The 17,500-nt window shown below is 43.8% G+C and overlaps 2 protein-coding genes across 14 annotated transcripts in view; one reads left to right on the top strand and one right to left on the bottom strand.

Moving 5' to 3' along the window:
• KIF23 (kinesin family member 23) overlaps positions 1 to 17,500 on the bottom strand; it is a 912,882-nt gene that overhangs the window by 597,263 nt on the left and 298,119 nt on the right. The gene's annotated exons all lie outside the window — the stretch shown is intronic.
• The window catches only part of MORF4L1 (mortality factor 4 like 1), a 71,293-nt gene that overhangs the window by 45,010 nt on the left and 8,783 nt on the right, over positions 1 to 17,500 (top strand). Inside the window, exons 3-7 of one of the 2 annotated variants that reach the window (XM_040342226.1) lie at positions 4,118 to 4,185; positions 10,993 to 11,079; positions 13,420 to 13,500; positions 15,395 to 15,420; positions 15,506 to 15,594. In XM_040342226.1, coding sequence (XP_040198160.1) covers positions 4,118 to 4,185; positions 10,993 to 11,079; positions 13,420 to 13,500; positions 15,395 to 15,420; positions 15,506 to 15,594 — 351 coding nt within the window. Of the gene's footprint in view, positions 1 to 4,117; positions 4,186 to 10,992; positions 11,080 to 13,407; positions 13,501 to 15,394; positions 15,421 to 15,505; positions 15,595 to 17,500 lie in introns of both variants that reach the window. The other variant, XM_040342225.1, reaches the window with a different exon arrangement.

The following is a 17,500-nucleotide window of genomic DNA, read 5'->3' as shown; positions in this document are numbered from 1 at the left end:
TCTTTTGCTTTCTTTTTTCTTTTGCTTTCTTTCTTTCTTTTGCTTTCTTTCTTTCTTTTTCTTTCTTTCTTTTTCTTTCTTTTTCTTTCTTTCTTTTGCTTTCTTTTGCTTTCTTTTTTCTTTTGCTTTCTTTTTTCTTTTGCTTTCTTTTGCTTTCTTTTTCTTTCTTTCTTTTTCTTTCTTTTTTTTTTTTTCTTTTGCTTTCTTTTTTCTTTTGCTTTCTTTCTTTCTTTTGCTTTCTTGCTTTCTTTCTTTCTTTTGCTTTCTTTCTTTTGCTTTCTTTCTTTCTTTTGCTTTCTTTCTTTCTTTTGCTTTCTTTCTTTCTTTTGCTTTCTTTCTTTCTTTTGCTTTCTTTCTTTCTTTTTTTTTCTTTCTTTCTTTTGCTTTCTTTCTTTCTTTTGCTTTCTTTCTTTCTTTTGCTTTCTTTCTTTCTTTTGCTTTCTTTCTTTCTTTTGCTTTCTTTCTTTCTTTTGCTTTCTTTCTTTCTTTTGCTTTCTTTCTTTCTTTTGCTTTCTTTCTTTCTTTTGCTTTCTTTTTTCTTTTGCTTTCTTTCTTTTGCTTTCTTTTTTCTTTTGCTTTCTTTCTTTCTTTTTCTTTCTTTTTCTTTCTTTCTTTTGCTTTCTTTTTTCTTTTGCTTTCTTTTTTCTTTTGCTTTCTTTTGCTTTCTTTTTCTTTCTTTCTTTTTCTTTCTTTTTCTTTCTTTCTTTTGCTTTCTTTCTTTTTTCTTTTGCTTTCTTTTGCTTTCTTTTGCTTTCTTTTGCTTTCTTTCTTTCTTTTGCTTTCTTTCTTTCTTTTGCTTTCTTTCTTTCTTTTGCTTTCTTTCTTTCTTTTGCTTTCTTTCTTTCTTTTGCTTTCTTTTTTCTTTTGCTTTCTTTTTTCTTTTGCTTTCTTTCTTTCGCTTTCTTTTGCTTTCTTTCTTTCTTGCTTTCTTTTGCTTTCTTTCTTTCTTTCTTTCTTTTGCTTTCTTTTTTCTTTTGCTTTCTTTTTTCTTTTGCTTTCTTTTTTCTTTTGCTTTCTTTTTTCTTTTGCTTTCTTTTTTCTTTTGCTTTCTTTTTTTCTTTTGCTTTCTTTCTTTCTTTTGCTTTCTTTCTTTCTTTTGCTTTCTTTTGCTTTCTTTCTTTCTTTCTTTCTTTTGCTTTCTTTTTTCTTTTGCTTTCTTTTTTCTTTTGCTTTCTTTTTTCTTTTGCTTTCTTTCTTTCTTTTGCTTTCTTTCTTTCTTTTGCTTTCTTTTTTCTTTTGCTTTCTTTTTTCTTTTGCTTTCTTTTTTCTTTTGCTTTCTTTTTTCTTTTGCTTTCTTTCTTTCTTTTGCTTTCTTTTGCTTTCTTTCTTTCTTGCTTTCTTTTGCTTTCTTTCTTTCTTTCTTTCTTTTGCTTTCTTTTTTCTTTTGCTTTCTTTTTTCTTTTGCTTTCTTTTTTCTTTTGCTTTCTTTTTTCTTTTGCTTTCTTTTTTCTTTTGCTTTCTTTTTTCTTTTGCTTTCTTTTTTCTTTTGCTTTCTTTTTTCTTTTGCTTTCTTTCTTTCTTTTGCTTTCTTTCTTTCTTTTGCTTTCTTTCTTTCTTTTGCTTTCTTTCTTTCTTTTGCTTTCTTTCTTTCTTTTGCTTTCTTTTTTCTTTTGCTTTCTTTTTTCTTTTGCTTTCTTTTTTCTTTTGCTTTCTTTTTTCTTTTGCTTTCTTTTTTCTTTTGCTTTCTTTCTTTCTTTTGCTTTCTTTTGCTTTCTTTCTTTCTTTCTTTTGCTTTCTTTCTTTCTTTCTTTTGCTTTCTTTTTTCTTTTGCTTTCTTTTTTCTTTTGCTTTCTTTTTTCTTTTGCTTTCTTTCTTTCTTTTGCTTTCTTTTGCTTTCTTTCTTTCTTTTGCTTTCTTTCTTTCTTTCTTTTGCTTTCTTTCTTTCTTTTGCTTTCTTTCTTTCTTTTGCTTTCCTTTTTCGCTTTTTCTTTTTCTTTCTCTAAATTTCTGTGCTCTACTGCCAAATGCCTTTAGGTGGAGTCTGTTTTTACTGCTCTCTGGTCCTACTTCTGGGGTCAACTTGTACATCTGGAAGCTTGTGGGATAGTTTTCTCCTCACCCAAATCTCCCCCTGTCCCCCCCTTTTTTTTTTTGGCCCCTGAGAAGGCTCTCAGACTCTATATACAAACATTGGTTGATCTCAGGTACATGTATATTTCAGAAATATATTGTTTAGCTTATTCTTTAGGCTTTAATAATTGAGAGCTGCATCGATCATTATTACCCTAATAGACCGCAATGGTACAGAGGCACCCTCACCTGGTTAAAGCGGAGGTTCACCCATACCTTACACATTTTCCCCTTCGCTTCATGCTCGTTTTGTCTAGGGGAATCGGCTATTTGTTTTAAAATATGATCCGTACTTACCCGTTTACGAGATGCATCTTCTCCGTCGCTTCCGGATATGGGCTGCAGGACTGGGCGTTCCTTCTTGATTGACAGTCTTCCGAGAGGCTTCCGACGGTCGCATCCATCGCGTCACGATTTTCCGAAAGAAGCCGAACGTCGGTGCGCAGTTTAGAGCCGCACCGACGTTCGGCTTCTTTCGGCTACTAGTGACGCGATGGATGCGACCGTCGGAAGCCTCTCGGAAGACTGTCAATCAAGAAGGAACGCCCGCTCCCGAAGACCCATACCCGGAAGCGACGGAGAAGATGCATCTCGAAAACGGGTAAGTACGGATCATATTTTAAAACAAATAGCCGATTCCCCTAGACAAAACGAGCAGGAATCTAAGGGGAAAATAGAAAAAAAAAGGGAATTGGGTGAACTCCCGCTTTAAGTTTAGTTTTCTTTGTTACTTGTTATACCCATAAGAAGCCCATTAGTGTGCAGGGGGTATATATGTATTCATTCGCAAGCAACATCAACCGATGATGGCCTTGGCATCTGTTAACTGTTTTTTGAGTTTGTCTTTATTCAATAAAAACACTGTGAAAGAGGGGGGAAAAACAAATTATTTTTTCTTCCTTTTTCCTTCTGTATTTCTTCTTTGTTTTTTTTTTTCCTCTTTCCCTTTTTCATAAGTGATCACCTTCCCTCTGTTCTCAGCTGCATAAGTGCAGGGGGAGGAGGAGAAGCAGCAGCATACTGAACTTCCCAGTGAATGGCTGTGCGGGGGGGGGGGCTGGCACCTGTCAGAACAAGTCTGATCATTGGAGAAGAGTACACTGAGCTCCCAGCATAGCTAGAGAACTGACCACACTGTGCTCTCATGCTTCGTGTATGTATGATGCACAGAAGTGCAGCGGTATATATTCCCCCTTGGACTTTTTTAGGCAGAAATCAAAATGGAAACGTAGATACATTTTAAAAGGCGACAGCGCTACTTTTATTGATATCAATTTTAAATGGAATGAGAGGAGGGGCTATATAGTCCCGGAATAGTGTTCCTTCTTCGGGGGCTGTCCCGGAATAGTGTTCCTTCTTCGGGGGCTGTCCCGGAATAGTGTTCCTTCTTCGGGGGCTGTCCCGGAATAGTGTTCCTTCTTCGGGGGCTGTCCCGGAATAGTGTTCCTTCTTCGGGGGCTGTCCCGGAATAGTGTGCCTTCTTCGGGGGCTGTCCCGGAATAGCGTTCCTTCTTATCTACGTTTTTTTTTTTTTTTTTTTTTTTTTTTTCCCATTTTGATTTCTGCCTTAAAAGTTCAAGGGGGATATATCCTGCTGCACTCATGTTCATCATACATGCACGGTTTTCTGGATGTTGGCAGTTATATACACTTGGCACCATGGATTTCACACAAAGGAAGTAATACAAAGAACAGTAGACCTTCTCATACAAGTACATGGTACAGCAGCCACATATCGGAAATATGAAGTGTTGGTGTAACACACGCTTTAAGGCAATTAGGCTGTTACCTTTGCAAGGGAAGTTGTATTTTGTAAGGGAAATTTCAGCACGACTTGCGGAGTGGAAGTGAAGCTCTGCTGACTTCCATTGCCCAATCTTCTTTTTTTTTTTTTTTTCTTACATGTAATTGGGTATTCTTTGCAAAGCTAAGCTCTGGGGAATATTCCCTTGCAAAGTAAACCGCCTAGTTGCCTTTGACAAATCAACGCTATTGTCGCTTTTTTTTTAATATTTAGTTTTAGATTACATTTTGTTTCTCTCTTTAGTGTGTGAAAGTTGCAGTTAAAGACAAGCAGGTGAAGTACTTCATTCACTACAGCGGGTGGAATAAAAAGTAAGTTGAACTTATATCCTAATTGTATTGTAGCCTTGAGACGTCTTTTATTCATTTATTATTTTTTTATCTTGTATGGCTTTTGATCTTTTTTTGTAAAGCATCAGGTTTTCAACAGTTACTTTAGAGCTGTCCTTATTTTGTGCTGAACTTCACCAAGCCGGTCCTCCTTGATTATAACCTTCTGCTTTGTTTCCTTTTTAAAGTTCCAGGCTTTCTATGTTTATTAAAAGTCAGCAGCTACAAAAAGTTTAGCTGCTGACTTTTAATAAACAGACACTTGCCTGTTCCACGATCCAGCGATGCGTCCGCACGGAGCCCCGCTCCTCTCTGCCAGTGCAGTGACATATTCTGCTGCCTATTCTAGAATGCTGCGGAAGTCACGTGACAGGCAACTGCGCATGCGCAATGCACTCCAACGGCAAATGTGATGCGTTCCAGGGGATTTACGACACTACCCTTCAGTGAACCATCACAATTTGTCACGGAAGTGACGTATTGCCATACACGGAGTGAGGGGAGAAAGAGAGAGAGACCCATTCACAGCGAGAGAGAAATAGAGATATTGAGATACTGAGATACATTCAGAGCGAGAGAGAGATCATATACATATATTTTATATAGCGGAAGTAATGCACATAGGGGAGGTAATCCCCTCCCTGAGCCCCGGTTCTCTCTCAGTATCTCTATATCTGTATCCCTCTCTCGCTCTGAATGTATCTCAGTATCTCTATATGTCTATTTCTCTGTCGCTCTGAATGGGTCTCTCTCTGTCCCCCCCCCCCCCCCCCCCCCCCGCTCCGTGTATGGTAATACGTCACTTCTGTGACAAATTGTGATGGTTCACTGAAGGGTAGTGTCGTAAATCCCCTGGAACGCATCACATTTGCCGTTGGAGCGCATTGCGCATGCGCAGTTGCCCGTCACGTGAATTCCTGCAGAATTCTAGGATAGGCAGCAGAATATGACACTGCACCGGCGCTTCCATTGTCACTCTGGGCACCCTGCCGGCACAGCTTTCGGCTTCAAGGCAGGGCACGCATGCGCGAGTCGCTCTGCGCTATAGCAGTGGAGAGGCAATCTTCTGGGACCTGCCACATGTCCCAGGAGATCGCCTCGAGGGAGGAGCCACCTAGGGAGAGAGGAGGAGTCGCCTGGGCGGAAGAAGGAAGTGGGACAGGAAGTCCCACTCCTAACGAAGCCCCCTAGCGAGAGGAGTCATCTGGGTGGAAGAAGTAAGTGGGACAGGAAGTCCCACTCCTAACTAGGCGCCCCCCCCCCCCCCCCCCAAAAAAAAAAAACATCAAATGTGGCATATAAGTGGGAGAGGAGCGGAAGTTTCACTTTTGGGTATGACTTGGGGGTTCTTAAAGTGTAAGTCTAGGCAAAACCTAACTAACACTAAACGTGGTCTGTGCCACATTCTAAGCCTAATCTAACCCTGTAAAGCAAAACTTGCAGGCCTGTTCTGCACCTAATCTGGGCCGGTCTCCAGCGGCGGATGATGTGTGCAGGAGTGGACTGACAACTGCTGTATGATTAATAGGAAGTGACGTCACCCATAGACTTAATATGGGGCTTCTGTTGTCAGATGCCTCTCCTGCACCCGGCTACACAGCGAAGCCGCGGCTGACCGGAACCGACTGCGGAGTAGGCAAATACAGCAAGTTTTTTGCTTTTGCAGGGTTAGATTTGGCCTAATGTGTCACAGAGCAGGTTTTGGCGTTGGTTACGTTTTGCCTGGACTTCTCAATTACAATTCCAGTCTGGGAGTGGTAGTGTTCAAGAATTCTAGGCAGTAGCATGTTGTATTGTCACATTGGTCCATCTATGAGCAATGTAATCGTGTGTGTGTGTGTGTGTGTGTGTATATATACCAGTGGTCTATAGCTGGTGGCCCTCCAGCTGTTGCAAAACTACAAGTCCCATGAGGCATTGCAAGGCCAACAGTTTTTCAAGCATGACCCCCTCAGGCAGAGGCACAATGGGATTTGTAGTTCCGCAACAGCTGGACGGTCACCAGTTTGAGACCCCTGGTATAATATTGTACCTGGCCAATGCCCCAAAGCTGGAAATGGACCACATGACTCCAGTGATTTCCCCCCCCCCCCCCCCCCCCCCCCCCCCCCCCCCCAGCTTCCAGGTCCTTCACTGAGCGGATGGCCTGACACATTGTGAACGCAGGAGGTCAGCCACTCAGCATGGGCGCCATTCAAAGGGTGCTTTGCATTGTCTGAATGCATGGAAAGTGTTCTGATTTGACAAGGTGGAGAATGTGATGTCACCAACCGCCGCCTCACCAATCAGCGAACGCTTCACATTCATTTAGAAAATGCAAAGCATTCTCTGAATGGCGCTTGTGTCGAGCAGCCGACCTTCTGTGTTCCCAAGTGAAAATCGCTGTAGTAGTGGTGACTATTTCAGTGATTTCCAGGGACATCGGCCAGGTTTGCTTTATATGTAGGAACATTACAGGGAAAGGCCGGTTAGATCCTGGGCTTCAAATAACAAATTCTACCAACATCCCCAGAACTACTTGGATACGAAAACAATTCAGCCCCAATTGGGACTTTATAAGCAGAATGAGGAAATGCCATATTTGCCGGCGTATAAGACGACTCCCTAATTTTCCAACTAAAATGTTGGTTTTGGGATATACTCGCTGTATAAGACGACCCCCCTCACTGTGCCATCTATACATGCCTCACTGTGCCATCTATACATGCCTCACTGTGCCATCTATACATGCCTCACTGTGCCATCTATACATGCCTCACTGTGCCATCTATACATGCCTCACTGTGCCATCTATACATGCCTCACTGTGCCATCTATACATGCCTCACTGTGAGTGAGTAACTTGTATAGCGCAGCAAATGCGAACTTAATCGCCTCAAGGCGCTTGTCATCCAGAGTAGTACAGATCTTTCAGAAGAGGTGGGTCTTTAGCTTTTTCCTGAATGCCCGATGGTTTTCTTCCAAGCGGATGGTCGTGGGTAGAGCATTCCAGAGCCGTGGTCCTTGGACCGAGAATCTTCGTTCTCCTTTAGATTTGTAGCGGGATTTAGGAATTTGGAGAAGGTTTTGGTTGGTTGACCGAAGCATGCGCTTGGTGACGTACGGTTTTATTTTCTCGCATAAGTATTGAGGAGCTTTTCCCTGTGAACATTTGTGGGTGAGGCAGAGCGTCTTGAATGTCACCCGGTCCTGTACGGACAGCCAGTGGAGGGACCTCAAGACTGGGGCGACTGATTCCCACGGCTTTTTACCTGTTACCAGTCTGGCTGCCGTGTTCTGGACGACTTGTAGACGCGCCATCTGGTATTTTGGTAGCCCTAAGTAGAGGGAGTTTGCGTAGTCGAGTCGTGAGTTGATGATTGTTCCGACAACTACTGCCGTGTCTTCTTTCGGGATAAAGGGGATGAGTCTACGTAGCATGCGGAGCAGATGATGAGAGCTGCTGACGACTGATCCTATTTGTGCATCCATCGTCATGTCTGAGTCGAAGATGACTCCGAGACTTTTGATTTTTTTGCTTGGTGCGATGGTTTGTCCGAGGATGGTGGGTGGTGTCCATGTGGTCCTAGTAATGGATTTTTTATTTGCGTGAAGGATGAGTAGTTCTGTTTTCGATCCGTTAAGTTTGAGGGAGCTTTCGGTCATCCAATTGTCGATCAGTGTGAGGCACTTTCCAAGTTCAAGAAATTGGTCTTTTTTGTTGGTGATTCGAAGGTAAAGCTGTGTGTCGTCCGCATAGGAGTGGTAACGCAGGTCCTGTTTGCTGATGATTTTGAGGAGCGGGCGGATGTAGATGTTGAAGAGTAGAGGTGAGAGGGGTGATCCTTGCGGGACTCCGCATGTGATGGTCCGTGTTTCTGATGTGAAATCTCCAAGTTTCACGGTCTGAGTACGATTTTCCAGGAAAGATGCGAACCACGGTAGGGCTGCGTCAGAGACTCCTGCTACTTCTTTGAGTCGCGTGAGCAATATGTTGTGATCTACTGTGTCGAAGGCTGCACTAAGATCCAGCAGCACTAGGAGACAGGATTCTCCGTCATCTGCTGCTTCAAGGGCGTCATCCCATATCTTGAGAAGAGCCGTTTCTGTGCCGTGGCCTGGGCGAAAACCTGATTGTAGAGGATCTAGGAGTTTGTGGTCGTCCAGGTGGGGCTGGAGCTGTTGCACTACTGCTTTCTCCATGATCTTGGAGATCGTGTTCAGGCTCGTTACCGGTCTGCGCTGGTTAGGGTCTTTCGGATCGAGGTTGGGCTTCTTTAAGAGAGGTTTTATTATGCCTTGTTTGAGGTTGTCCGGAACCATCCCTTCCCTGAATGATTGGTTTATGATGTGCGTTATGGTGGGTGCCAAGATGTCCGTGCATTCTTTCAAGAGTTTTGTCGGGATGATGTCGTTTGGGGATGTGTTGTCTCGGAGGCTTCTGATGATGTTTTTTGTGGTGTCGATGGTAATTGGGATCAGCTCGAAATTCATCGAAGTTTTGTTGATTTCTTCTTCTTGCTGTATCTGAGTGGGGTTTATGTTTTTTTTCTGTTGAACTGTTGCCCGAATCTTTTCAATTTTGTCGATAAAGTCTGATAGTTCGTTGCAGAATTCTTGTGTCTCACTTGCAGGGGGCTCCAAACAGGAGGGGTTCATAGCCTTAGAGACTAGTTTAAAAAGTTCCCGTGGATGGTTTATGGCTTTGGAGATGGTGTTTGCGAAATGGTCTTTTTTGGCTTTAAAGATTGCTTTGTGGTAATTTTTGGTGAGGGTTTTGTACTTTGTGAGGTTTTCTTTTGATGGGTTCCTCCTCCAGGCTCCATCTATACATGCCTCACTGTGCCATCTATACATGCCTCACTGTGCCATCTATACATGCCTCACTGTGCCATTCCATTCCCTGCCTCGACGATCTCCCTACCTTCTCCTGTTTGCAGAGTATGTCAGACGGCGGCGATTCCATTATTCAAAAGCCGCGCCTCCTCCTTAGGCTGTTCCGTGATAGGCGGAACACTAATTTTTCCAGCAGAGCCTCTGTTCAGTGTTCCGCCTATCACGGATGTCCTCTCGTCCGAGGATGAGAAGGCATCCGTGATAGGCGGAACACTGAACAGAGGCTCTGCTGGGAAAATGAGTGTTCCGCCTATCACGGAACAGCCTAAGGAGGAGGCGCGGCTTTTGAATAATGAAATCGCCGCCGATCACGGAACAATCAACAGTCTGAAAACAGGTACCCTGCGTATAAGATGACCCCCGACTTTTGGGTCATGATTTTGGATGCAAAAAGTCGTCTTGTATGCCGGAAAATACGGTAGTATACAAGTACATCTCATATGGTGGACCCCTCCATCAACTGCTTCACGCATGCTCTCTGACCCAGTGACCCTCTGCAAACGGCCCTGTATGTGCGGATCGTCACAGCATGGCTGCACCGGTTTCCTTTACCCCCCCTCTTTCCTACTGGTCAGTATAGTGGGCGGTGTGACACATCGTGATGGAATATGCCAAAGTATACAATTTTCTGTGATGACGACATATTTTTGCAAAGAGGGAAGAAAGCACCAGACCGGCCTAGTGTAGCACAATTTGAGTAAAAAAACATTGTAAAACAAATGAAACTCTCTGGCGGGGGATGACCGGTCCCAATGGATATATAGTCCTGTGGTGAGAGAGAGAGAGACTTGTAAAGCGCAACACATGCGAACTGAATCGCCTCTGGGCGCTGTATCCATTTCTGGGAGCCGTGTAAGTGTCTGTGGCGGAGTAGATAGACCAGTCGTGATGGGGGAGGCAGCATGATAAAGGCGTGGCTGGTTTTCAACGTGCGTTCCTATTGGCTCACACGGCGGTTGGTTTGACAGCTTCTTCCACTCCTCCTGTTGGATACAGGCGGACGTCCGAGCTCCAGATAGGGCAGCCTGATGCCAGTCTCCCTGCCCAGATTCCAGGCTCATCCTGCTCCCAGTCACAGCCGGCCTGTCTATTCCACCAGACACTTACACGGCTCACCACCGGACTATATATCCATTGGGACCTGTCATCCTATCCCCCCCCCCCCCTCCCGCCAGAACGTTTATTTGTTTTGCATTGTTTTTTTTGTTTTTTTTTTTAAACTCAATAAATTGTGCTACACTATGCCAGTCTGGCGCCTTCCCTCTTTTCATTAGAGTGTGGATCCCCAGCCTTCAATTGAAAGCAGCCTCCCCAGCACCATTGATGGCCTATTTCTATTACTTGACAAATCCCATACCTCCGGGGATATAAACTCTCAATAGTTATTTTTTATGTTTTTATACTTAGTTGTTATACGACTACCATATTTTTCGCTCCCATATGATGCACCTAGGTTTTAGAGGAGGTAAACAAGAAAAAAAATATTCTGAACCAAATGGTGTACTACAATTTTCACCTGTACCCATTAAATGCAGCCTGACCTGCGACTGACAAGGATGCCATCACATCCGCCCGTCACTCAGCAGACAGAGCAGCAGGAACGAAAAACCAAAATGCCCAGTTTGAAAAAATAAAATAAAAAAATATTTTAATAGTTTGCGTTTAAAAAGGCTCAAGAAATGCAGCCAAAATTGCGTACGTTTCCAGTGGCCATTATCGGATTTTTTTTTAAAAGTTGCACTCAGTAAGTACAGCCGGATAAAAAAAGAAAACTGTGTCGGTCTTTATTTCAGACGGCAAAGCAGCAACATTATTTTATATACCCGCTGTAAACTGTTCTGCTTGTCTATTGCAATGGCTGAATTTAGTTTTTTTTATTATTATTATTTTTTTTATTTTTCTTATTTTTTTCAGCTGGGATGAGTGGGTACCAGAAAGTAGAGTACTCAAATACGTGGACACTAACCTGCAAAAACAAAAAGAACTTCAGAAGGCCAATCAGTAAGTATATTTATAATGATGTTTTGCAGGAAATTAATCACTTTTTAGTTTTGGGCGGAAGAGATTGGATTTGTAGTGATAGGTATCGAGGTGCGCAAGTATACATAAGGGGTGCATGTGGACAATTGGGGCCCTTTCACAATTTCCTTAAATATCTGCTTGCTCAGCGGGGATCACTCTGTTGATCCACGCTGAGCCGGCAGATGACATGTCTCATACATATCCACTTGCCCATCAAGTTATTACATTAAAATTCTCTGTCTCTTTCTTTCTTTTATATATTTATATATATATATATATATATTATAATGTTGCAGCCTACAAGTGGTTTCCCGGGGTTATGGCTAAAGAGATTAGCCATAACCCTGTTTTTTTTTTTTTTCTTTCTTTATTTTTTTTTTTTAATTGGCTGTTTGATCACTATTGGAAACATCTACGGGGCCCCTGGCTCCGGTGTTTTTGGCGTTGCAGTTTTTACCAGCCTGCCCAGGAAACGATCCGACAGTTCATGTGGCTGGCCCATAGAGGTGACTAGAGAACTGATCACCTCTATGATCTTGGAGGACCAGAGCAACATTGTCACTTCAGGTCTAGAGGAAGTAAACACTTTTTTTTTTTTTTTAAGCAAAAGAACACTTTTTGGGGGGGGGGGTTTTGCTTTTTAAAGGTAGAGGAGAGATTTGGGGTCTTATAGACAGATCTCTCCATAAAGAGGACCTGTCATCCCTTTATTTCTATTACAAGGGACGTTTTAAATTTCTTATAAAAATGAAAGGGGGGAAAATGTAATTAAGGGGACAGTGTACAAATGAATAAAGGGGAAAAAAGAAAATGTAAAGGACGCTTCTGCTCACACGCAGAAGCGTACACATATGCAAGTCGCTCATGCCTCATGTAAACAGTGCTCGCACCACGCATGGGAGGTATCGCAAGGTTTTTGCAAGGTCAATAATTCTAGCGCTAGACCTTCTTTGTAACCCTAAAAAGGTAACCTGTAAACCTTTTTAAAGCGCCACCCAAGAAGATTTTTTAAGTACTGTAGTTTGTCGCCATTCCACGAGCGTGTGCAATTTTAAAGCGTGAGATGTTGGGTATCTGCTTTACTTGGCGTAGCCTCTTTGTTTTTTGTTTTTTTTGTTTTTTATTTATATATCTAGATGGATAGAAAAGATAAGATGGATAGATAGAAAAGATAAGATGGATAGAAAAGATAAGATGGATAGATAGAAAAGATAAGATGGATAGATAGAAAAGATAAGATGGATAGATAGAAAAGATAAGATGGATAGAAAAGATAAGATGGATAGATAGAAAAGATAAGATGGATAGATAGAAAAGATAAGATGGATAGATAGAAAAGATAAGATGGATAGATAGAAAAGATAAGATGGATAGATAGAAAAGATTAGATGGATAGATAGAAAAGATTAGATGGATAGATAGAAAAGATTGGATAGATAGAAAAGATTAGATAGATAGAAAAGATTAGATGGATAGAAAAGATTAGATGGATAGAAAAGATTAGATGGATAGAAAAGATTAGATGGATAGAAAAGATTAGATGGATAGAAAAGATTAGATGGATAGATAGATAGAAAAGATAAGATGGATAGAAAAGATTAGATGGATAGAAAAGATTAGATGGATAGATAGAAAAGATAAGATAGATAGATAGATAGATAGATAGATAGATAGATAGATAGATAGATAGATAGATAGATAGATAGAAAAGAAAAGATAAGATAGATAGATAAGATTAGATAGATAGTAAGATAAGATATATTGGGTTGTATATTGTGTTTTTTTGCATTAAAATTCATGTGTATTTTTTTCCCCCCCGAAAATTGGATTAGAAAAACCGCTGTGCAAATATCGTGTGGCATTAAACGATTGCCATTTTATTCTCTAGGGCAGGGGGTCTCAAACTGACGGCCCTCCAGCTGTTGTGAAACTACAAGTCCCATGAGGCTTTGCAAGGCTGGCAGTTGCAAGCATGACTCCCACAGGCAGAGAGGCATGGTGGGACTTGTAGTTTCACAAGAGCTGGAGGGGCGGCCAGTTTGAGACCCCCTGCTTTAGGGTCTCTGCTATAAAAAATATATAATGTTTGAGGGGGGTCTAAGTAATTTTCTAGCAGAAAAGGTAGATTTTTTTTTTACTTGTAAACAAAAAGTGCCAGAAAAGGCCTGGAGCTGAAGTGGATAGGATGAAAGGATTACCTAATTGGCCAGAAATATATTTGCAGATATTGATCTCATGCCTGTAAACTAGAATTGTTTTACGTGCCTGATTCTTGTAGGACAGGTTGGTTGATCTAATGTCTTTCAGTGTCCTTTACAGGGATCAGTATGCAGAGGGGAAGATGAGAGCAGCCGCTCCAGGAAAGAAGTCAGCTGCACTTCAGCAGAAGAATGTGGAAGTGTAAGTCCAACGACTTCACCATTTTGTTATTTAAAGTTGATAAAACAGTGACTAAGGTTGTCCCGATACCACTTTTTTAGAACCGAGTACAAGTACCGATACTTTTTTTCATGTACTCGCCGATACCGATACTTTTTTTTAGATGCAGCCTTGTGTCCCTAGATGCGGCCATGTGTCCCTAGATGCGGCCATGTGTCCCTAGATGCGGCCATGTGTCCCTAGATGCGGCCATGTGTCCCTAGATGCGGCCATGTGTCCCTAGATGCGGCCATGTGTCCCTAGATGCGGCCATGTGTCCCTAGATGCGGCCATGTGTCCCTAGATGCGGCCTTGTGTCCCTAGATGCGGCCTTGTGTCCCTAGATGCGGCCTTGTGTCCCTAGATGCGGCCTTGTGTCCCTAGATGCGGCCATGTGTCCCTAGATGCGGCCATGTGTCCCTAGATGCGGCCATGTGTCCCTAGATGCGGCCATGTGTCCCTAGATGCGGCCATGTGTCCCTAGATGCGGCCATGTGTCCCTAGATGCGGCCATGTGTCCCTAGATGCGGCCTTGTGTCCCTAGATGCGGCCTTGTGTCCCTAGATGCGGCCTTGTGTCCCTAGATGCGGCCTTGTGTCCCTAGATGCGGCCTTGTGTCCCCAAAGAGAAAGCCAAGTCCCCCCCCCCCCCGCCGCTGCCGTCTAGTTGATTTGCACTTGGGGAACATAACAGCTTTCATTTGAATAGCTGTGTGTGTTCCCCGCCGCGCCTCATGTATAGACACTCCCCCTTGCCCGGGCATTTTGATAGACAGATCACCCGTCCAATCCTCGGGGGGGGGGGGGGCTTGGCTTTCTCTTAGGGGACTGGGCAGCTGCGGCAGCAGCTGTCCTCTCCTCCATACTCGAGGACTGCTCTCCACCCGCTCTCGGGGGAGGAAAAAAAAAAAAAGTATCGGTGAAGCATCGCGCAAATGCTCAGTATCGGGACAACCCTAACAGTGACCATATACATTATTATACTGTGTGTGATGTACCATTGCCAAAAACAGAAATACATTGCTGAGGGCTACATAATAAGCAAGCATTTGTTTCAGCTGCATTGTAGAAGATTCTGGCCAAAAAGTTACAGACCATCTGATTTGGAATGTTGGGAGTAGTTGGTGTCTTGAGGGTTTTTTATTTACAATGGAAACTCGGATTAAGAGCATAATCCGTTCCAGGAGAATGCTCATAATCCAAAGTACTCGCATATCAAAGCGAGTTTCCCCATAGAAGTCAATGGAAACTAAAATAATTTGTTCTGCATTAGCTCAGCTCACCTTGAAAAGGCTTGGGAATGGAGTGTTTCCGTGTCTTTCTGAGCATTTCTGAACGGTGCCGATCAGCTGGGTTCGGCTCCGGCGCCCCCCCTCAGGCTAAAAGCGGTACTGCACACTGCTTTGGCCTGAATCCTGCTGGTTTTGTGAGACGACACTCTCAAACCGAGTCAGGATTTTTAAAAATGCAGCGCTCATATTGCGAAACGCTCGTTAACCACGCTGCTCGCAATCCGAGGTACCACTGTATTTTTTTTAATTTATTTTTTTAAATTGTGTTTACAATGAAATGGAACAAAGATAATTCTGCTGCTATACTTGATGAAATTCTCACAGTAAGTTCAATTGAAACAGATGAATAGTAAAGGCTAGAGCAGAGATATGCAATTAGCGGACCTCCAGCTGTTGCAAAACTATAAGTCCCATCATGCCTCTGGGTGTCCTGCTTGTGCAGTCTTGCTATGCCGCATGGGATTTGTAGTTCTCCAACAGCTGGAGGTCCGCTAATTGCATATCCGCGGGCTAGAGTAACAATATGACATCTTGCATGAAGAAAGGTTTGTTAACTTTATTTATTTAATTTTTTTTGTTATTCAGGAAAACCAAGAAAAACAAGCAAAAAGGTAGGCCTCATTTTCCACTGGTTTGTGTGTGTGTGTGTGTGTTTTTTATATAATCCTCAACCCCCCCACCCCCTTTTTTTATTAGCCCCTGGGAGTGGAGAGGGCACCAGTACCAGCGATGCTCCTCAACCACCACGAAAGAAAAGGGCCCGAGTGGATCCCACTGTTGAGAGTGTAAGTAACTTGTCTTGTGTCTATTTCACCTTTTATTCAATTTTTGCATAAGAAAAACACAAACAAATACCTGTCTCAGCAGCAATATATAGAGTGTGTGTAATGTATACAGTAGTTCCGGTCTTCCAAATCTTGTGCACATAAAACAAAACTTTAGTATCACTTTAAATGTGGCATTGGACATGCGTCTTTTTTTATTTCAAAGCACCTGTCCCTAAATAAAATGGTTACATTACAGTCCTGTTCACAAGTTGCTTGACTTAAAAAATGATAACCCATGTTGGTTTCTTGGTGCTTCAAAACCTCCATAGAAAAAAGCTGCAGGTGCGGTTAGCGAGTGTTGTCATAGATTTCTATTAGAAAGCTATGGCCATGCTTGTAGTACTGAGTGGGGGGGGAGGGATCAGGAGAGCTTGAGGGTTACTACTGAGCGGGGGGATCAGGAGAGCTTGAGGGTTACTACTGAGCGGGGGGATCAGGAGAGCTTGAGGGTTACTACTGAGCGGGGGGATCAGGAGAGCTTGAGGGTTACTACTGAGCGGGGGGGGATCAGGAGAGCTTGAGGGTTACTACTGAGCGGGGGGATCAGGAGAGCTTGAGGGTTACTACTGAGCGGGGGGGGATTAGGAGAGCTTTGAGGGTTACTTCTGAGCAGGGGGATTAGGAGAGCTTGAGGGTTACTACTGAGCAGGGGGATTAGGAGAGCTTGAGGGTTACTACTGAGCGGGGGGATCAGGAGCGCTTAAGGGTTACTACTGAGCGGGGGGGGATTAGGAGAGCTTTGAGGGTTACTTCTGAGCAGGGGGATTAGGAGAGCTTGAGGGTTACTACTGAGCGAGGGATCAGGTGAGCTTGAGGGTTACTACTGAGCAGGGGGGGGGGGGGATTAGGAGAGCTTGAGGGTTACTTCTGAGCAGGGGGATTAGGAGAGCTTGAGGGTTACTTCTGAGCGGGGGATCAGGAGAGCTTGAGGGTTACTACTGAGCAGGGGATCAGCAGAGCTTGAGGGTTACTACTGAGCGGGGATCAGGAGAGCTTGAGGGTTACTACTGAGCGGGGATCAGGAGAGTTGAGGGTTACTACTGAGCAGGGGGGATCAGGAGAGCTTGAGGGTTACTACTGAGCGGGGGGATCAGGAGAGCTTGGGGATCACTACTGAGCGGGGAATCAGCAGAGCTGGGGGGTTACATGGTGAGCAACGTGGGAGAAATATAGCATGAGGTGCACGGGAGACCAGAGGGATGATTGGCAGAGCTGGGAGTTACTACTGAGCGGGGGAATCAGGAGAGCTTGAGGGTTACTACTGAGCGGGGGGATCAGGAGAGCTTGAGGGTTACTACTGAGCAGGGGGATCAGGAGAGCTTGAGGGTTACTTCTGAACGGGGGATCAGGAGAGCTTGAGGGTTACTACTGAGCAGGGGTTCAGCAGAGCTTGAGGGTTACTACTGAGCGGGGATCAGGAGAGTTGAGGGTTACTACTGAGCAGGGGGGATCAGGAGAGCTTGAGGGTTACTACTGAGCGGGGGGATCAGGAGAGCTTGGGGATCACTACTGAGCGGGGAATCAGCAGAGCTGGGGGGTTACATGGTGAGCAACGTGGGAGAAATATAGCATGAGGTGCACGGGAGACCAGAGGGATGATTGGCAGAGCTGGGAGTTACTACTGAGCGGGGGAATCAGGAGAGCTTGAGGGTTACTACTGAGCGGGGGGATCAGGAGAGCTTGAGGGTTACTACTGAGCAGGGGGATCAGGAGAGCTTGAGGGTTACTACTGAGCAGGGGGATCAGGAGAGCTTGAGGGTTACTACTGAGCGGGGGATCAGGAGAGCTTGAGGGTTACTACTGAGCGGGGGATCAGGAGAGCTTGAGGGTACTGAGCGGGGGATCAGGAGAGCTTGAGGGTACT

This window comes from Rana temporaria, chromosome 3 (genome assembly GCF_905171775.1).
Source record: "Rana temporaria chromosome 3, aRanTem1.1, whole genome shotgun sequence".
NCBI lineage: Eukaryota > Metazoa > Chordata > Amphibia > Anura > Ranidae > Rana > Rana temporaria.
Note: the sequence above shows the minus strand (reverse complement) of the source record. Positions and strands in the feature narration are given on the sequence as shown.